At 32.2% G+C, this 22,503-nt stretch overlaps 2 protein-coding genes across 2 annotated transcripts; both read left to right on the forward strand.

Annotated features, from left to right (window-relative positions):
• The first annotated feature begins 1,214 nt into the window (after positions 1–1,214).
• On the forward strand, positions 1,215–2,653 carry LOC141660661 (uncharacterized). The gene is made up of 3 exons (XM_074467648.1): positions 1,215–1,818; positions 1,881–2,339; positions 2,448–2,653. Exons 1-3 carry the CDS (start codon positions 1,215–1,217, stop codon positions 2,651–2,653), a joined length of 1,269 nt encoding a protein of 422 aa, XP_074323749.1.
• Positions 2,654–2,662: 9 nt separating this feature from the next.
• LOC141660662 (uncharacterized) lies at positions 2,663–4,058 on the forward strand. The gene is made up of 4 exons (XM_074467649.1): positions 2,663–2,700; positions 2,840–2,941; positions 3,173–3,873; positions 3,958–4,058. Exons 1-4 carry the CDS (start codon positions 2,663–2,665, stop codon positions 4,056–4,058), a joined length of 942 nt encoding a protein of 313 aa, XP_074323750.1.
• The last annotated feature ends 18,445 nt before the right edge of the window (positions 4,059–22,503 follow it).

Below are 22,503 nucleotides of genomic sequence, written 5' to 3' on the forward strand. Positions count from 1 at the left end.
CAAGTTTTATGTTTTTTTCTAGGTAAAAGAAAAAATAGGTTGTGCGGAAAGACTCAGCGTGCCAGAGAATTAGTCGATAATTTACCATACACGCCTGCTGAGAACACTTCACGTTCAGACTGTTCTCAAACATCAGGTCAATATATGCAAATTATTATATTTTTACACGATTTGTCTAGCATGGTCTTATTGTTGTATTTCCAAAACCAAAACAAAATTAAGTTAAATGCATGACATAATTTGATAAATTTTGTGTTAATTATGTAGGTGTCCACATATATGGAGAAACATGCGCAACTCCTAATACTACATGCGTTCATAAATTACGGCCCATGGGATTTGAAGGTGTGTTTCATACTTAAAAGTGTAAATTATAGACTAATATTGTTTATGCAAATAAAGATAGTAGGAGTTAAACTTACTAACAATGTTGTTGTTGTAGCAGGACAACAATGAAATATGGCATCTACAAAATTGTATCAAAGTGCCAAAAGTACTGTCACTTTTACACTTCCAGCATCCAGTATAGTTAGACGTCCACAAGTACCTTTAGGTTCCAGCAGCGATATCGCTGGCAAACATATATCCAAAAAAATGTGGCAAATTTAGTCCAGGTTCTTCGTCATTTGATACATCTTCCGTAAAAAGTAATTATGAGCACGGAGATAGTTCAGGTTCTAAAAACTTATTAGGAGACTTTAACAATGTGGAAGATTGTGACAGCAGCGACAGTGATTGTATATCTAGCGGTGTGAACTTAAATTCCAATCACTACTTAATTGCCTCCAAGTTCTACAGTCAACATTTTTTTCAAATATTGTAGGTGATTGTGACGATGTTGATGTACATGAACTTGACAATACTATTACCAAGTGGAGTGAGTACCTCGATATCGGTGATCCTGATAGAATTTGTTCAAAGTGTCAGGCAATCATGTGGAATCATGAAAGAAACAATAAAAGTGCGACCAAAAAGCCTCCAACTTTTTCTCTTTGTTGTAAAAATGGTCAGATAATTCTTGAGAAAGAAAAGCAACCTCACGAACCTCTCGCTTCACTCCTTACTGGTGGATCCCGTTTTAGGTATTTCAAGGAAAATATTAGAATGTTCAACTGTATGTTTGCCATGTCTTCCACTAGAGGTCAAATTGATCGGAGTATCAATCGTGGCGGTGCTCCTTACTGTTTCAAGTAAAAGGTGTAAGTTACCACATTATGGGAAGCTTTGTACCACTTGATGGTGAGATCCCCAAATTATGTCAACTCTACATATATGACTCTGAAGATGAAGTATATAACAGAATAAATGCCGTTAAGGGAGGACGTGATGCCGTGGATGAAGATATCGTTCAGTCGTTGTTAGAAATGTTGGATAAACATAATCATCTGGTCAAAGGTTTTCGTATGGCACGTGAAAGAATTAGTCAGAATGCAGTTGATGAATTTAGATTAGTTCTAATATCTTCGTCTTCCACATCTTGTCAACCTAACTATATTGGTCCATCCAATGAAGTTGCTGGGTTGATTGTCACTGACGACTATGCTAAAGGATATAGGGATACAATAATCCATTCAAGAACCAATGGATTAGAGAGAATTTTTGAAAACGATCCACGGTTTATGCAGCTTCAGTATCCTATTATTTTTCCTCATGGAAATATTGGATATTACCGTCAAATACCTTTAAACAGACCAAATCAAAAAGATCAACAACAACGTCAGAATACCGAAGCTGAGGATCCAGATGAAAAGGGGGATAGAGAATTCATCACCATAAAAGAATATTACAATTATAAACTCATGATACGGCCTTCAGAAGGTATATTCACAGTCAATACTTAAATTTTTAATTCTCTCATTGATTCACTCATGGATATTCAGGTTTGACTCCACATCTCGGAGGTCGTTTATGGCAGCAATATGTTGTTGACGCATTTACTGTGATTGAGCAATACAGACTTGACTGGATCAGAGGTCACCATACTACAATTCGTACGGATATGTACCATAACATACGAGATGCACTTAGTAAGGGTGATATCAATCCTGAAAATGTTGGCAAGGCAATAATTTTACCAGCCTCCTTCACTGGCAGTAAAAGGTACATGAATCAGTATTTCAAAGACGCAACGGTAATTTGTCGAACACTTGGACACCCATCATTGTTCCTTACGATGACCACAAACACAAAATGGCCTGAAATTCAGAGAATGTTAAAGTTTCTACCTGGTGTTGATGTTGTTGACACTCCCGATGTCATTGCAAGGGTATTTAAAATGAAAGTTGACCAGCTACTTGATCAAATAAGAAATAAGAACTACTTTGGACGCTGTATTGGAGGTATGCTATTTTCAGGATTTCTTCCATTAACAAATTTTATCAGTTAAATTTAACATAACATGTATGTCAGGCTTGATTTAATTATCTTCTTTAATTGTCATATTACAGTAATGCACGTCATAGAGTTTCAAAAGCGTGGATTGTCATATGCACACATGCTAATATGGTTACATCCAAATGATCATCCCAAGATAACTGAACAAATAGATAAAATGGTTTCTGCAGAAATTCCTGACCCAAGTATTGATCCAGTGGGTTACGAAGCTATTATGAATTACATGATCCACGGACCATGTGGCACTGACTGTGTTTAGTCTCCATGTATGGTTAAGGGCCATTGTATTAAACATTTTCCGAAAAGGTAATTCTTCATCTTTTACATAAACTTAATTTTCTATAGACTGCTGAAAGAATTCAACCTTAACCATCACCTTTTAGGAAAACATTCTTTTTGAATTTATTATAATGAATATGAAATATCGTTTTTTCCTTTTTAACAGGTATAATTCTCACACATATTTTGACGACTGTGGCTTTCCCATCTATAAAAGGAGGAAAACTAGAATTACCGTAAAGAAAAAGCGTATTGACCTGGATAATCGGTATGTTATCCCCTACAATCGAGATCTTCTAATAAGATTTCAATGCCACACAAATCTAGAGATTTGTAACAGGTCCAGATCATTGAAATATCTGTTCAAGTATTGTTTAAAAGGACATGATACCTCCACCATGTGTCTGAAGAAAAAAACAAACAATAAAAAAGGGTGCACAACACCAATCAACCCTGAGAAACGGCCGCTTGATGAAGTCAAATAATACTTGGATGGAAGATATGTTTGTGCATCTGAAGCATCATGGAGGATATTTGGTTTTGACATCCATTCCCGTTGGCCTTCTGTTGAACGATTGCCAATACATCTACCGAACAACAAGCATGTGTCGTTTAAGGGCTCACAAAATCTACAAGAAGTTTGCGACAATGCTAGAACAAAGAAAAGCAAATTAGAAGCATGGTTTGATGCAAATAAAATATATGCAGAGGCCATAAATTTAACCTATTCAGAATTCCCAAGCAAGTTTACATGGCATCCACAACCCGGTATCTGGAAACAGAGGAAAAGAGGTGATGTCATTGGTAGGCTTGTTGAAGTACATTCATCTAGCGGTGAATTATTATATCTCTGCATGCTCCTGATCAGGATTAAAGTTGCTGTATGTTTTGATGATTTGAAGACAGTCAACGGCCATATTTATAACTCTTTTCACGAAGCCTGTGCCGCACTAGGTATCCTCCAGAATGACCAGCAATGGCACAAAGCTATAGCTAAAAATGCGCATACATCCATGCCTCCACAGCTACGTGCCATGTTTGTCAACATTTTAGTATACAGTCCAATATCTCATCCGCGTAGCCTTTGGGAAGCCCATTGGGGATGCATGTCAGATGATATTCTTCTTGTGAGGCAACACCTTACTGAGAATCCAAACCTTTATCTATCAGATTTTGAGATCCAGAATTACGCTCTTGCAGGTATGAGCTGTTAATAATGCTTTATAAATATTACATGTTACAGTTTCTTTTTAATGTTATCATTTTTTATTAATGTTATTGCAGAGATAGAGAAATTGTTGAATGATATTAGTAAAAGTCTCAGAAACTTCCCAGATATGCCATTTCCGGGAGATTCTTTTTTTCCAACTCTGAGAATAGACTAATTCTCGAGGAAACATCCTATGATACAGAAGAAATAAAGAGAATCCACGCAATAAATTATAGTCTTCTCAATGATGAACAGAAGATAGTCTATGATTCCATTCTTGACAATATCAACCAGAAAAAGGTGGTGTTTTCTTTGGTTACGGAAGTGGAGGTTGTGGAAAGACTTTCTTGTGACAGACACTATGTTGTCGATTATGATCAGAGCATTAAATTTTGCTTCATGTGGCCTCATGTAGTATAGCTGCTGTGTTGCTTCCTGGTGGAAGAACCGCACACTCCCGCTTTCACATACCACTCAAACTTGATGAAAATTGTTCTGCCGGTTTAAGACACGGGACCGATATTTCTGAGCTACTTCAGTAAACTGATTTAATAATTTGGGATGAGGCTCCTATGCAACATCATCATGCTTTTGAATGCGTTGATCGATCCTTGAGAGATATTATGTCTGCTATTGATAAAAGGAGATCTAAAAAGCCATTTGGTGGTTTAACCATTATTTTTTGTGGAGATTTTCGGCAGATACTTCCAGTCATTCCAAAAGCGTCTAGGGCTGAAGTAGTCTGCTCTACCATCAATAAATCCAAGCTTTGGGAATCCTGTGAGGTATTTTTATTAAAGCAAAACATGCGGCTTAATGCTGAAAATACAGATTTGGAGAACAAGACCATCGCGGACTTTAGCAAGTGGCAGCATGGTGTCTGTGATGGTAAGGAAACCAATATTTCTCCAAGTCTAGATAGTGGTGAAATGTTAATAAAGATTTCTGATCAATATATGGTTCATACGTCTGGAGATCCAATCCAGAAGCTTTTGGAAGTAACATACCTAGATTTTCTGCATAATATCTCTTCACATGAATACCTCAGATCAAGGGCCATATTCACCCCTACCAATATCGTGGTGGATGAAATTAATACAACGATACTTGAAAAAATTCCAGACATGGTTTATACTTATCTGAGTAAGGATTCAATTGATTATGCTGGTGATGATGATAATGATTTCAGATCCGCATTTCTAGTTAAGTATCTAAACTCTATCAATATGCCTTGCATTCTTAAGCATGAGTTAAAATTGAAGGTAAGAGTTGTTATCATGCTTATGAGAAACTTGAACCAAATTATGGGATTATGCAATGGTACAAGAATGATTGTGAAATCATGTAGGAAGAACAATATTGAATGTGAGATATTGTGTGGCTCTCATGTTGGAACCAAACATCTATTTCCTAGAATTGAGATGATTTCAAGTGACACGAACTGGCCCTTTAAATTTAAACGCGTTCAGTTTCTGATTCAAATATGTTATGTCATGACAATTAACAAAAGTCAAGGACAATCACTTGATATGGTTGGGCTTTACCTTCCTTGAGCAGCTTTCTCACATGGACACATTTATGTTGCTATATCCAGAGTGACACGACCTGAAGGCCTCCATATTCTCATAGATAGTGATGATGGTAGTAGCACAAATATTACAAATAATGTAGTTTTTGAGGAAGTGTTTTACAATCTTCCAAGTGTAGACAATTGACCTAACATATTAAGAACATTTGATCACATTCTTCTATATTTCCTGCTTTACTCTGGATTTATTGTGTTTGATATATCCATGTTGTAAGTTCAACATCAAAAATGTTACACATTTTTATTTGTTTCACCTGTGTATAAACATAATAATAACAAAATCTCTCCAATTAATTTGTCTAATAAAGATATATATAATCTGTTTGATTAAGAAGATTTTCTTAATTGTTAAATATATTGTACAGATTTTATTGTCACTCAAAGGATTACAGTTTTCCTTTTTTTTGGAAGAAACCCAAATGATAAGGTTGGTTAGTTGTCATAATCACATCAAACACTAACCTTAAGAATTATCAGCAAATTAAACTGGGATATTACTCTAATTCTCATTTAAAGGAATAGATTTGCACTATCAATTTCGAGCTAAATTAATGGCATCTCCCTAATGCCTTGTTGGTGAAATATATTTTCAACAGTTGAACAGGAGCTTTGTCATTTGCTAAGCATCATCTTTTTTTCTCTCAAGAGTTCAACCATTTTGTAAGATCTTCAATTCTTTAAGCGATTTATACAGTTCTTAGAATATCGAATGTATAAGTATCTTATGTATCGAGTTTATCTATAAATTTTTAATAATCTTTTTTCTTGCTCTTCTTATAGTGATCTTTTTCAATGAAATCATTTGATCGTCTATCCAATCTCGACAAGGCAAGCACGAACTGGAAAATTAAGGTCAGGGTTACCAGGATGTGGGCTAACATGACTTTGGAGACGAACTCATTGAAAGGCTACAATCTTATTCTCCTTGACGATGATGTATGTTTTATATTTATTCATATTTGCATTATTTACTGTCAATCCTTCTTTCTACTAATATGTATTTATGTCATTTAAAATATTTAAATGTAGGATAACCATGTTCATGCCTTTGCCTATCATAACATTTGGAATGGATTGACCACAAAAATTGTGGAAGGCGGTGTCTATGTTTTTGACCAGTTTGCAGTTAAAGATCCGGTTGGGAACTTGAAGTATGTGCAGTCAACGCTCTGCATCAGATTTACAGGCTCCACTACTGTGAGGATTGCTGATGATGATGGCATAATTCCATCCCAAAAGTTTGAGTTTTTAGACCTAGGAGATTTGTTTGCAGAAGCAAATAAATGTCTTCCTCAACAGCAGCCTGAATTTGCAATAGGTCTGGTAACGCACTCTATTAACTGAATATTATTAGACATTACTCATATGAAATAATACTGCTACATTATAAGACAATATACTTTAATATTGTGTAAAGAAATTTTATGTAAAACATATATTATTGGAGTTGTCGAGGTGTATGAAGGTTTGAACAAGCTTTCTACTAAATACGGAGATAGGGATATTGTGAAGTTTAGAATATGTGATTCAAGGTTGTTTGCATATGTATATTTAATCATTAGTATAAATGGGAATCTACATCACATATTGCTATAGATTATTAACCTTAATCATATCTAATCCTATTTTGTAGTAATGCCCATAAAGTAACTGTTTGGGGGTGATCTTGCTGTGTCGTTCAACGACAAGATGGCTGGAAATCCCAAAAAACCAATCATTGCTATTATAACAAGTACAAAAGTGACTACGTTTATGAGTAAGTAGTTCTGCAAGAAAACCTATTACATAATTATATACTTGCTGATTAAAAAATTAACTTTATTCCCATATCCAGGTTCTGTTCAGATTGGTACATTACCATCTATTAATCTATATATAAATCTAGATAATGAATCTGTGGTTGATATGAGGAAGAGGGAACAACTAAATATAGAGTTAAATTCAGCTCATTGACGTTTTGCTCTATTTTTATTTTCTTTTATATGTTTAGGTTGCTTGAGGAAGGTTATATAATGAAAAGAGACAAATTGTTCCAAGCTAAACAAATTGAACTGGTTCCTACATTATTTGAAAAAATATCACTCAAAGACCTTAATGAGAATCTGACATACGATCACCTCAAGGTATTGCCTTTATATAATTTTCAGAAAAGGTATTTTATATATGTTTCCTTTTGTTGTTAAATATTACATTTTCATCATAACCCAGAAAAGAATTTGCTGCACCTTTAAGATCATTAAGGTCAATGAGGAAACAAATTGGTGGACCTATAGCTGTAACAAATGTCAGCACGAGGTTGAGCGCATTGGAACAGTATTTAAATGTACCCATTGTCCTCAAAACATTCCCGTTTCTCCAAAGAGGTAACCTAACTATTTGAATTTGTTCAAAATATTTGTAGGCGTGATACTTTAAATTAAAACCTAAAAAATAGCTAACTATTATCTCAAGGTTCCGTATCATGGTCCTTGCCGAGGATGAAATATTTGCCTGTAATGTTGTTTTGAATGATCGAGTTTCCAGAAGAGTTCTTGGAACAAGTTCTGCAAAGGTGGTTTCTGATTATGATAAGGTAAAGAACTGTTATCTGAATTAGGGGATGCACTGTTACCGTGTTATACCACATATGCATTCTTATTTTCTACAACTGTGTTCAGGATCCCTCCAAAGCCTTTCCAGAAGTGATTAAATCATTAGTCGGAAGACTAAATTCAGTTGAACTCGGACTGACAAAATCAAACATTGTTGAGGATAACAACCTCTTTTATGCTGAAGATTTATATGAACCAACAATGGACACTCCAACTCCTTCTGAATCTCCAATACTGTCTAAAGATTATTCCATCAACATGGGTTTTGAAGTGAGTGAAATATGTGGTTATGTTACATTTGCGCTTTCTTTAGTATTCCCTGCTAAGTAATAAATATTGTAGACTTTCTTATTAACGGTCTTCGCATGTGTTGTACTCTGAAGGTGATGACGTTAATGGTACTCCAGGCTCTGCTAAATCTGTTACCAAAAAAATGAAAAAGGTACTGACACTACTATCATCCTATATTAGACATCCTATGTACTTATATACCAAAGTGCTTTTCGCTAACCATTTAATAACTTATTTATCACTCTAAAACTATCTCCACCTAATTTAATAACTGAATATGTCACTTATGCTTGTAGGAAGGTTGATAGCATGCTTCAACTATGAGGATTTTCCAGAACTTTCGTATTGCTTATGGCTGAATTAATTTTTAGATTTATTGTTCACGTGACAGTATTTGTAATTTCGATTGCATAACATTATTTTTCCTCTGTTTCCATCAATTGTTATCTATGTATTTGATCTTTAATCCTTCATAAATGTGATCAGCGTCATCACACATAAATAAAAGTTTCCGTGCAATATTTAAATAATACCTTGATCATCTACGTCTAATAAAGCATGGTTGAAGCAGTACTTTCATTATGTTGTAGTACTTATTTATAAAGGAGCATGTCGTACACCATTTATTTTGACATTCAATGTCGTTTATGGACATAAGATTTTGTAATGGAAAGAAATATTTAATTTTAAATTGTATAGCAAAAAGATTATTGTAGATTTTGAAAACAAAATCTTTAATTTGACTCAAAACATTTATAATGAGCAATTTTAAATTCACATTAAAGTGTCAGACTATATGTTTTAAATTTCCCGCATTGCTCAAAATGTAAATTTACCAAATTTAACTACTTGTCGTATCATTATAGAATTTTCTACAATATTGCCCGTGAATAACCTAAAATTATGCCCTTAATTTTGACATAAATCAGTATTTTAATTATGGCAATCCTGATTCAAACGTTGGTTTGTTTAGGATTGTGATAAAATATACTTATTGTTTGTGATTTGCATAGAATAACATAGCCTATCAAAATTATTCTAACTGCCTACAATCAAGATGACAGTATCTTCCTTAAAAATTGGTGTGATTGAGTATACTTGCCATATTCAAAATCGATCCTCTTCTACTTAGACGGTATTATATATTCAGTAACTTTCATAGTTGTTTTACACTAAAATTGTTGAAGAACATACAAGTTTGTACACATATTTCTCTTCAATTTTATCAAAAAATACTATACATAATACATTCATCCTATAAACATTTATCATCTTTCAGCCAGGTATGGATGACCATCAATATTTTCCGATCTGAATGCCACTCAAATTGCATGGACGTTGAAAGTTAGGGTGACAAGAATGTGGAGGTCACTAAATGGTCATGGAGAGGTGTCGAGGCACAATCTTATTTTGCTCGATTGTGAGGTGTGATTGCTTTTAATCTGTTGGAAGTAATTCAGTTGACTACGTTTGTATTTTTTATATACATTATTCATGCATATATTGTGTTTTGATTACAGAATACGCACATGGTTACAGTTGTGTCACCTGCTATTTGGAATCAATTTGCCGGAATTTTGAATTCAGGAACCTTATACCATATAAGGAACATAGGTATCATGCCTGCAACTGGTTTGTACAGGCCTGTACGTAACACAAACTGCATTCGGTTCCTACCCATCACTATTGTAGAGGTTGTTCCGGAGGATACTCTAATGATTCCGCGACACAGACTCCCCTGTCTGCTATTTCCGACGCTTTTTTGAATTCTAATTATGATGAAATGCATGTTTACTCCACATGTAGAGAATTTTAAATGTCGACAATCAAGATTTATAAAGTTATCATCTATATTAATTTACAATCTCAAAACAGATATTATCGGTGTTGTCGAGGATTGGGAACCAAAGCGAACAATCCTGAGCAGATTTGGTTCAAGGGATATGATCTGCTTCAGACTAAGTGATGGAGAGTAAGATATTCTGTATTCTATATATATAATCCAGATATGTACAATCAGAACTGTTTAGATTACCATGTCTTTACTTTGATTTCAGGACATCGCACCGTGTTTATTTTGTGGGTAATTTCCCACCGAATATCGAGTTATTATACCAGGATATAGGAACAGAAAGCAAAATTGTCATCCTTGCATCTGTCCGCATCAACATTACCAAGGTTAAATTCTTGATTTCCTGCATGTACTAATTATTTTTAAAAAATGCAACAGTTTGACTCTCAAATTCCATGTAAAGCATTCCTAAAGTATTGTTCTTTTTCTATTTGAAAAAGGCATAATTCGTATAGGTAATTTGCCTTCAACAAGTATCTTCATCAATATTGACTATCCCGATGTCGTCACGTTGAGAGAGAGGTATGCATATTAAATCAACTCACATTTATAATATTATATAATTTATTATTCGTACTCTAACTTTGTGTTAATTCTGTCATGTAGGTTATTGAATATCGACAACTGATGTATTAAAGTGATATTGCAGCTGGAGCTTTTTATTACATTTATTAGTTTATGATATTTACCTAAATAAAGTTTTATCGATTTATGGAATAAGCGTGTACATTGTTCTACAACAAAAATTAATAATTGTTATTCAAAGTGTATGATTCTCATGATTTTGGATTTTTATATTATCTATTTAAACCTTTTGGTTGCATTACGCCGCAGTTAATTTGCGTAATCTTTAACGTAATACTTCTTTGTTCGGAATATGCTATTATTATATTTAATACAAACACAACATATTTACCATATTCTAATTAATGTCACACATTATCTATTTAATCCAGTACTTAGATTACCGTTTTTACTTTTCTTTAAATGTAGAAATTTTACAAGTTATTAAACTTAAGATATACAATATTGATTGCAAATATATAATTTTCTAAGTCCTCAACAAACCTTAAGAATGATGTCATTGCAACAACAAAGCTTTTCCATTGTTCAGCCAATAAGATCCATAACATAAATACATCATATTAAATTTTGAAATTCTTTTAAAATCAGATCACATCCAATAATATGAATAGCAAGAAAACCAATTTTCAAGTATCTACCAAACAGAAGTATATTGATCACATTGATACAGTATGAAATGTTGTGTAGATTAAATAAATGGTTCGATAACTATATCGAATAGTAGGTCTTCTTGCTGAAAAGTAAAAACCAAGTTATCATCTATTTGTAGCTCATTATCCGTTGCAAATTGATTCCATCCAGCAGAGAATCGAGGTAATCCATTAGAAAACACTATCTTAACATTCCAGGTTAAAATCCTCATCCTCAAAGTTACATTTTCACCACTTATCCATGTCCCACCATTTGGCTGTACAGCTGCTGGGATATACTGAAAGAAAATATGTCTTTGTTATATCAATTAGCCACAACATGAGTAAAAATTATATTGTATTTGCAAAATTTATCTAGGTAAATTGATCGAGTAATATAATAATACTGCTCTGTGACATGTGTTGTTCACATTTGAAGCAGTCATTCTTGCGGTGAACTCCATTCCCAGGAGTCATCATTTTCCTGATCACTTATATTATCTTCTGCAACATCATCAGCTACGTCTTCAACATCCATATCCAAGTTGTCTTCTACTTGCTGAATTCCTTCTTCAGGAACTTCTGCAGCATGATCAGTGTCAACTGTAATATTCACATGAACAATTTCTTCTACTCCCTCAATTCCACCCTGAAGCTGTTCATTAATATCTACAGAGAAGTAGCAAAAGGTATTAATATTATTATCGTGGTCACCCGTATTTCCATTATTACCGTTTGACTGCATAGCTTCATTAACTACTATAATTTATTTTTTTTAAAAAAATTATCTGTCTAAAAAATTGGGATCCTAATCATCAAACAAATAAAATGGTATGTAGTATTTAAAGTAGTATCATTTCTTGAAGAACTGCTGACCAGAAGTTTTTCATTTTTTGAACTATCAAAAACGATAGTGTCAAACTTCCCAGATCCTCTGTAGGTTAGCAACATGAAATCCTTCCTCTCGAACATTTTATCATTTACTAGCTCTGGTATATCAGAAATCTTCCCTGTAGATTCAGAGTACTGACAATTGTATATCTTTCCATTCTGCAAGATCAATTGTACTTTTGCAAGAATCAACTTTCCAAAAGAGTTGTGAAATTTTTCTGGTATGGCCTGTCACAAGAATAATAAGTATCGATAAATGACAAAATAACTATTAATAGAGAAAGAGATACAGATCATAGTGTGGGAAAGTAAGTATTTCTTAATTAAAAGCTTACTATTACTCTAGAGTCTATTGCATCGCCAATACCGAATATCATGAATTTGCAACCAATCCCAGTTATTATATCTGCAAATTAATTGTTGGTATCCAAGTTCAGTCATAATGAATAATGAAATTTAAAATTATGTAACCTAAAACAAATATGTAAAAGCTTTGTATAAATGTACAATTACCTCTATAAGTTGAATGCGATCGGGAAACAACTCTTGCAGAATTATAATCCACTTCAATTGCATCAGGATTTAGTGCACAGACCATAAATTGTCCGAGACCCTCATGTGTGAAAATCAGAATTGTAACCGAATACCGTCTAACTTCTTTCAGGAACCATGTAAGGTTAACAAAACTATTTTCCTTCACTGAATACTGTACATGAATTTCACGACCACTTGGGAACCGAAGCCAAACATTTTTTGGTATCACACTTGTAAATGTTGCGGCCAACTTCTCCGGTAGTTTCTGTATAAATCAATTAAATTTTAAACACCAATTATTTTGAACCATATTCGCAGCAAACTAAAAATTGCACACAAAGGTAAGATATGAAATTTGTATAACATTAAATGAAAAACGTACCACTACATTTTGTGCATAGTTATCTGATTTAAGAATGACGATAAATTCTGGAAGCTTAGTTTGATTAATATCCGCCTAATAATTACAAGAGAATAATACTTTTACATACATATTATAAAAGAACAAATAACTCTATTCTATAAAACTGAATCGATATGATCACATACCATCTTATGTTTCTGCTTTAATCTCTGATTTTTTGTGTAATATTTCCATCCTTTGTTGCTAGCAATGAATTACAAAATTCCTGCACTGGATCGATGTCATTGTCTTCTTCCATTAATAGACTTTCTCCTCTTTGGCCACCAACAAATTCATGTTCCACCTCCATATCTATAAAATTATAATTTAGAAATATCAGTATAATAATTATAACTTTAACCTTCATCAGATTTTGCCACATTGATATGTATCAAACCTTCATCAGAATCTAAATAAATCTGTAGAAACCAATCTCTTCCTATCATCTCTTTTCCTCTAATACGCCTTTTTAAGTAATCAACCTCAAATCCATCTTCCTGAAAAATCCTAGCTAAAATTATATTGCTATCATCCATAGTAAATACAAGTGTATCTCTTTCGCACAAATGAAATATCACTAGTACATATCCAATGCAGTAAAAATATCCATTTGACGAGTTGTATGAAGCGAAAGATTCATGCCCTCCAACCCGGATTTTCTCTATCGTCTGGAGCTTTTGACTATATTTGTACCGCACCAAACTTGGTACAACCTTGGAAAGAAATAATAAATAATTTTATTTTTACGAATTACACATAAAAGCACAAACATGTACGAATGCATAAACATATAAATATATATGCTCTTCAACTTGATCACAATGGAAACTACTCACAAATCCTCCACATGCCAGAGTATCTTTAGACACAATTTTCAAGATTGATTTTTCCACCAACAAGTTTCCTGCCCCACAAAAAAAAATTGATAAGTTTCTCCTGTTATACAATTTCCTTAATTCATAAATAATTTATATGTAGAAATCAAAATATTTAACTTATGACAATACCTCTATCGAGATCTTTAGCATAAACTTTATGTTTATAGATGCAAACATTCACGTTGTTCACATTATAAATATCATTATACATTCTATACAAGACAATAAAATCTTCAACTCCAAGTCCTGTGTCTGATACAAAATCAGCCCATCCTTTCCCAAATTTGCAATGTCCTTCAATCCTCTCCACCTCGCAATTCCATTCCTTAGTAGTAAACCTCAGATTGACAGAATTCCCATTTTTCAAGTTTTTGTAGAAATTCTCCGTTCTTGGCTTAAGTGTCTGACATATATACAAATAATTGGACAATTATATACCATATACCAACTGATATGAAAGTATGAATTTTAGCTGATATGAAAATAAATCCAAAATCTATTATACCAGATCAATCGCATTTTCTTGCAAGTCTGTGCTTTTCATGCAGATAAGGTAAGATTCACTTTTGCTCATAACTCCATCGTAAACTAATAGAGCAATAGATTTCTGAAACTCAATGTTTCCATATAGGACAATGAATTCATCCTGTTCTTCTTCCACTCATTTGGATGTATTATCGGGTAGTTTATTTCAATTACGGCTTCCTTATATATCTTCACATTAAAAACTTCATCTCCATAATAATCAAAGAGAACAAAGTTATATATCTTAATGCCATAGTACTCCATGAAATGAGCAAGACCACATATTTTACCGACTTCTGAGCACGCCATATATGTGTTTTACAGTATATCTTCAAGTGATCTGGAATTCTTCTACCATAAAAACCTTTAAAATTTGGTGGCACTCTCTGATGAATTACCATTAAATCAAATACATTTAAAAATTATAAAGAGATTAAAACTACATAAATGAACGCCGTAAAATCTACACTTACAATTTGGCCGAAATCAGAAACTTCTATATTTGCTGCCAGAAAGCTACATATACTATTTTCATTGTCTGTACAGTTAGTATTATGTTAATGTACCTAAATAAAGATAGTATATTGACTAAAGGTTAAATTCTTACCTAAATTTCCTACATTCTTCGTTCTAGAATCTGATGCTCTCTTCATCTGTAATTACATAATAAATTTATTCTAATAAATATAAATCATTAAATTTACTTAAAACCAAGATGGATGAGATACATAGCACAAATTTCACAAGAACACTACATTCATAAGATACAAAAATATTATATTACATGAATAGGAAGAAAATATGTTCTAAAATTCTATAGAGCATTAATAGATTAAATTATGATATATATACATAAAACTCTATGAATCAGGCAATATAAAATGTATATTAACAACTGATTCATAGCTCCATTCCATATATATAGATATATATATACTGTATGTAAGCAATATAACTATAAAATCAAAATTGATTCATACCTCCATTGTAGACAACGAGTTGATTGAACCGAGAATGCTATTGCCTTCTTTGTGAAAGGAAGTTAGACTTCTTGCTTAATCGAAGTTGAGAATCCCAAAGTAACGACAGTTTGCTTTATCTGGGTTTTTTTATGACAGGTATGTTGCATTTTTTTGGGTTTTTAAAATCTCAAAGTCAACGTTATTTGTGTTGTTTGGGCTTTTTTGTTTGCTTTTGGTTTTTTCTCTTTTTCTCCTTATATTAAAAAGCCTTTTATATAAATTACATTAATATATTATATTTCAATATAAGGATGATTTTGTATTTTTTTTTTATTTTGAAAAAAATTCTTGCAAAATATTGAATTATATATAGTATTCACTTTATGTCTTTTAAAATTATCAATTAAATAATATGTGCACTACCTTTAATTACATTGTCTACTCAAAACTTGAGAAAAAAATATGTTACGACACAAGAAGTAAGAGACTCTTTCGAAATTGGTTAAATCGTGAGAAAAAAAATCAAAATTAAATGTCAGGATTTGTCGATAAAAAATAATATCTATTTTGAATTTCAAACATAAACGAATTCTAAAAAAATCGGTAAACTTAAAAGATAAAAGTTTTCTAACTAACTAGGGTAGTACAAAGACAATCAACCATGTCTTGGTTGTAACACTTTTTGTTATTGGTTATCTGTCTTGATACAATAAAAAAACCTTGATGGATGTAATGAAGGCTCTACAAACTATAACGAGTCTTCCAATACAGTTTCAGCAATAGGTGTAAGGATGACTGCTTTTGAAGATATTGTCATGATAAACTGCATCAGTCCTAGATTTTATATTTTTTCCTTCTTATTAAAAAAATCAATTTGGTAAAGTTAGATTAAATCAAAATATATGTTGCAAAAAAAAATGTAGTTCCCAAAGAATATACAAATAATTAGTATCTTCAAGATGATTTTTTTTACAAATAAATTTAGATTACTATGTCATGTAATTAGTGTGAAGTTCAGAAAAATAAGTTCAGATTTTTTGTTCTATGAAATTTAAATCTGGAAATTGGAATGTAATGAGGCCAAGAATTAGTTTTATTTTATATTATTTTTGGTACGAACATATTGATTAATATTAATATTACGGGAATAAGTAATTTGTAGAAAAAATATTGAAAGACAAATATTGTATGTAATTACTTTCTTTCATCTTTAGATTATTTTATTATATGAATATTTTTAGTTTATTTTTTATATAATTTATACGATCTTTTATAAACAAAATATGTTTTTGGGAATAAGTACATAAAATCAATATATTTATAGTTTATTCCTTGGGACAAATAAAATATATTAAACACAGAAGGAAGATGAAAAGTTAACAATCATTTGTCCAAATCTTTTGTCCAAAACAATTGCAGGGCATCAGTGTCCATTAAGTCCTTACGCATTCTCTTTCTTTTAAACTCAAAAGTAACAGGTTAACTACATTTTCCAGCAAAGCTTTCTCAAATGGCTGATCCAACTATTTTCAATGTTTCACTAGAGTTGATCATACTTATTTTTTCTCACCTCATTTTCCAGACAGAAAGCTTCAGTTTGTTCGTGAAGCTTTTGTTAGTATGGGAGTGTAAACAACCAAAGAAACATATCAAGTATGTCCTTGAAGCTCTTGACTGGCATAAGCTATATGACTTTCATCAGCATCAGATGGAAGCTACACGTGACCAGTTCTACGACTTCGTTTCTTATTGTGTTAGACACAATGTTCATCAGGCAAGCTTTTTAAACTCATCTCTCAGACTGTTGCAGAGGAATAATATTGATTTTAATCTTGAGGTTTTATCAGTACTATCTTCTAAATATTTCCCATCCAGATTTGCTTACATTTTCTTTAAGGCATTATTTAGACCAGCTGAATTAGATAGTACTGCTGCTAAAATGTATATGATAGTCACCAATACTGACATGAGAGGAAGAGTGAAAGAGGTTATTACTCTGCTCTCAGACATGTACGGTAACATTGCTGGAAATGATCTTCTGCTACCAGCAAACAAATTATATCCAAATGCAAGAAGTACTAAACCGCTCCACCTGGAAGATGGACCTCCATTTGAGATAGACTTGTGGAATTCACTTTGCACTAGAGCTGTCCAAGGAAACTATCAGGAAGAATGCGACTTATGGCCAGAGGGTTTGAAGATGGCGCATATTTAGAACTCAAAATATCACAAATGCACTCTTCAACTGATGTTTTTCAAGATTTTACTTTATGTTATGCATTATCTAATTTAAGTAATGTATTTGTGTAAACTTCAATTGTTCTTATGTATCTCGAATTTAAATCCATGAATCTATATGACATATTTCTATAACCTTATTTTGATTACAAGATTCTTGATGTGTTGTGCATTCATAGCTTATAGTTGAGGTTTGGAGTTAATACATCTTTCACAAATGTGTCAAATTGTGACAATGCTATCAATGTCTGCATTATTTAAAATTATAGGTTACAAAGGTTGATTTGGTTCTTCCTGAAAGCTCTCTTAAAAAGGTACTTAATTGACAGTTATCCTCAAAACTCACTTTAGAAGGTGCTTTCACTTAAGAAGCTCTCTTAATTTAGGTTGTAAAAGGTGAAGAAACAAATTCAGTTTTGTAGTCATTTTCCATGGAATTAGACCTTTGCCATACCCTTTGTCTAACACATGTTTAGATGAACCGAATGTAAGAGTTTCATTTGGATTTAATTTTTTCCAATAATGTTTTTCAGTCGCATGACTGTTTTTATTCATTTTCGTGTCTTGCAGGTGAATGTGTTTGACTCATGAAGAGGTTTACTAACTACTTCTAATTAACTTGCCTCAATTGACATAGTGAAGTAGTATGCTGTTGGTAAGAAAGTTACTTCGGAGTACAAGGCGTGGTTACAACTAAAACTGATGGTGCACATGCTAATCTAACAGCACTACAGTGTTGTTGTAACATTTTGCATAAATTTTGAAACCACAGATCTGAAATATGAGCCGCGACATCAGTTATAATGTAAGTTTGTTTTGAACCTTGCCATTATTTAGCCGGGATTCATTACTTTGATATTTATATATAGTTGTCTAAATTTACATATTTTGTGATCACAATTTCCAATCACATAAACAACTGCATGTTCAAAATTTTGATAAATAAAGTTTGTGCTAAACTAATTATTTACTTGGTATTGAAGAAAATTATTTAATTACTGAAAAAGAAATTCAATCATAATTACTAATTCATAAACTATTAAAACGGGTTTTATTTTATTTCTAATAAAGACAGCTAATTGATAAACTGTTAGTAGTACTAATAATAGATATTATTCTATTAAGCTTTTAATAGAAAAGTTTTAATGTAACTGTATATGTTTCTGAATTTACCTTAGCTTTCATCATATGTAGTTGAATTTTACATAATATAATCTTCTACAAATATAATTTCACATAGCCTATAAACAATATATTTTAAAATTGTTTTTCTAATGGAATACTAAACGTTCAATTGATTAGATCATGTGTGAAGAAAATACTATTATTTTTATAATTTTTTCAATATAATAATTATCTTTAGGACACATAATTATGATGAATATTGCAATCTAAACTTTTTCAAAAAACTTAGTTATTTTAAATCCCACAACTTTTTGGAATAGACACATCTCTTCAACTCTTCTATCTTTTTTTTTTAGTTTTGTAAAACTCTTCAACTATTTGGAGCAGACACATCTATTGAATTCTTTTCTTTATATACTAGCAACAATCATTTAATAATATCTCATATAATCAAATTAAACCCATAAACAGTTAACTTTTGTTTTATACATTTAGGGAGAATGGAACATGTTGAGCGTGTATGGCAATTTCCTCCTAATGGTTGGGTGAAGATCAATGTCCATAGTGAGTTTATCCAGAATGCTCCTGAAGGCGATAATAGAAATGGTATTGGTGTTGTTGTAAGAGATGTAGGAGGTCATCTTCTCAGACTTACTTATGGCACAATTCCAGGACTTACAAATTTGAATAGTGCATTATGGGCTATTTTATTAGGCATGCGTCGTGCATTCCAGGATTCTTACGAACGGGTTAACATTGAAACCGACAATATACAAGTATACCGAGAATGCAAATATTACAAAGTAGAAGGGATTACACTACATTCCAGACAGACTTTTAGACTTATTCTTTTAAGGCTTAGTGATAAGAATATTCGTTATGAACTTAATTTGGTTCATCCTAATAGGAATGCAGTTACACGTCGTTTGACAACACTTGGAAGACAGGATACGCATGACCTTCGAACATTTGATAGGCCTGTTGCAGATATACAGAATTTCCTAAACATGGATTTAGGTATTGGGCCAGAGCAAGCAAGATTTCAAGACTTTGAAGTTAATGATCCCGAACCAGCAATTGATGGTCAGGTTGTGCAAGTTTAAAATTCTTTCAATGTATGTGAATGTGATATATGTCTATTATGTAAGGAAGACATATTTGTATATAGAATAAACTGCATTTTTAATTGTTGTTCAATGTATATATATCTTTTTAATCATCCACAGTAAACACAACATGCCAGTAATCTAACATAAACAATCAATCATATTTGTAATTATTGCATAAAAACGTTTATTACTATCCTCCAAGTAGAGGAAGTACAATACATCATCACAGCATATCGACTACAACATAATTTATATATTTCGAGCATAATCATCTAATAATATGCGAAGCTTTCCACTTTCTTCAATCAACATATCAGCACGAGCATTCAAATTATTAAGATGTTCTTTCCATCCATCACCAAACTTTTCAAATGCACTTACCATTTCTTCTGTGTTCTGTTTGAATTTGTTCTCATGACCATGTAGAGATGTGGACATATCACCTAGGAATCTGCGTGAATTCCCTGTATAAGATTGTGGAATTTCAGTACTACTTTGTGATGACTCTCCACATTTTTTCCTTGATCCATTCTTCAGAGTACTTTCTATTTCGCTATGAAATATTGAAATTGAGTCCATTAAATTTGTAAAATAAAGCAAAATAAATCATAAAAATAGATAAACATTTGAATATTACTTGAATTGTTCCTCAATGCCAATAGAACGAGCAAACAATTCTGATTGCATATTTTCCATTATAGCATACATCTCTGAGTAGAAAATCTTTGTTTCTTCTATGTCATTATTGAATTCTGCGCACGCTATAGCCAAATTTTGCAACTCTTACTCCGCTACATTCTTTATGCCTGATCATCTCTTCCTTTTCTCACTTCTTGAAGTCATTTTGTAATCTGTAATATACATCTAAATGTTAAAAACACCCAAAGGTATATATATATGTGAATATGGCTGGTAGTTTTTTGGCAGTTCTTTTCTGATAAATTTAACAGTTACCATGATCTATAATAACCGAATGGTAGTTAACAATTTGAAAAAAAAATCACGTTTTCAACTGTCATGTTACTCTGATTTTGTGATGTGTCCTTAAGGAATATGCTGATTAGGTCCTCTATGAGAAGATACTTTTAAAAAGGTTTACAAAAAAACCATTTTACATGTGTTGGTGCATACTGTGCATATTCACATACTCATTCTTTTCCTCATGTTTGGAGATCGTCACTTCTACTGCAAGAAGATATGAATCAGGATCATTACATTGTTTTGGATTACTCATGCATCAGCCTATGAATGCGGCTAAGTGTATGCATCAGAGTTTCTCAGCATTAGAAATATAATTAGCATGTGAATATGCATCATATTTTATGCATCCTATTATTTTTGACAATTATCTATTATGGTTGGATCTATTATATCTTGGAAATTATATTTAAATACTATCCGCTTCAATCTTTAGTAGCACAACATCATGAATTGGAGTGGATCTTTTAACATTACTCACATTTTTTTACTTCTTGAACATGTCTATCAATACATTCTTCAAATTAGATAGAAAATAAAGAGGGATGAATTTTTCACTCTATATGTAGTAATCATTTATTCTCACAGAAAAATGTGATGCATTTGGAAAAAAATTATCCATATGTTGTAGTTTGATAATGTCCGTGATGTACTTAACGTTAAATTAAATTTTCTAACTTTATAGCTACTATGATTTACCTAAAAAAGATATGTGCCAACTAAAGAAAATTTAAAAAAAGATGTAGCAATCTCTTGAGATTGAATTTCAACCGGAAGTGATTTAAAAAAAAAAAAGTTTGTACATTACAATATGCAAATCATTACAAACATACAGAGGTTTATGAGAGAAAACCAAATTTATAGATAAGTATCAAAATGAAAAAGGTACAGTTTACCATGTGCATATGAGTCATCAACTTGAAAATATATAAAAACTATATATTAGTCTGCTATTGAAAATAAAACGGCACTCCCATTTTAATATTAAGGATTCGGTTCAAGGTCTCATCACCAGCTTGAAAACTTAAGTTGCATATGAAAATACAAAATTACAATATAATTCAATGTAATTTAAAGTATAACCATATGGAACACGTTCAAATTGATAGAAAGAGTATTCCAACAACATCACAATATCAAAACTCAGTCTCCAAAGTAACTTGATACTATTAAGTAGCAGGATCAGATCCTAAGAAATATATGGAGGAAATTACTAATTGGGAGGATTGACTTCAATGTTAAAAGTTGGAACAACACTGTCTTGCTGTAATGTGAAGCGCAAATTGTCATCTTCCTTTAAGTCAAGATCTTTGACAAATTTGCTCCATCCACGCGAAAATCTGGCAGCTGTACCGTTTAGAACTATTTTTATATACCAAACTCCTTGGCCCGTTCTAACTTCACCATGTCTCCGCTTTTCCACATTTGATCTCGGGATCTT

Source organism: Apium graveolens, chromosome 5, assembly GCF_009905375.1.
Source record: "Apium graveolens cultivar Ventura chromosome 5, ASM990537v1, whole genome shotgun sequence".
In the NCBI taxonomy this organism is placed as follows: Eukaryota; Viridiplantae; Streptophyta; class Magnoliopsida; order Apiales; family Apiaceae; genus Apium; species Apium graveolens.

What these genes read in the sequence shown, in the direction of transcription:
- LOC141660662 (XM_074467649.1), top strand. Translation starts at nt 2,663, where the DNA reads ATGGTTAAGGGCCATTGTATTAAACATTTTCCGAAAAG. An exon ending in ATTAAACATTTTCCGAAAAG is followed by an intron (nt 2,701 to 2,839) that starts GTAATTCTTCAT and finishes CCTTTTTAACAG; the next exon opens with GTATAATTCTCACACATATT. An exon ending in CCAGAATTACGCTCTTGCAG is followed by an intron (nt 3,874 to 3,957) that starts GTATGAGCTGTT and finishes ATGTTATTGCAG; the next exon opens with AGATAGAGAAATTGTTGAAT.
- LOC141660661 (XM_074467648.1), top strand. Translation starts at nt 1,215, where the DNA reads ATGGGAAGCTTTGTACCACTTGATGGTGAGATCCCCAAATTATGTCAA. An exon ending in CATGATACGGCCTTCAGAAG is followed by an intron (nt 1,819 to 1,880) that starts GTATATTCACAG and finishes ATGGATATTCAG; the next exon opens with GTTTGACTCCACATCTCGGA. An exon ending in CTTTGGACGCTGTATTGGAG is followed by an intron (nt 2,340 to 2,447) that starts GTATGCTATTTT and finishes GTCATATTACAG; the next exon opens with TAATGCACGTCATAGAGTTT.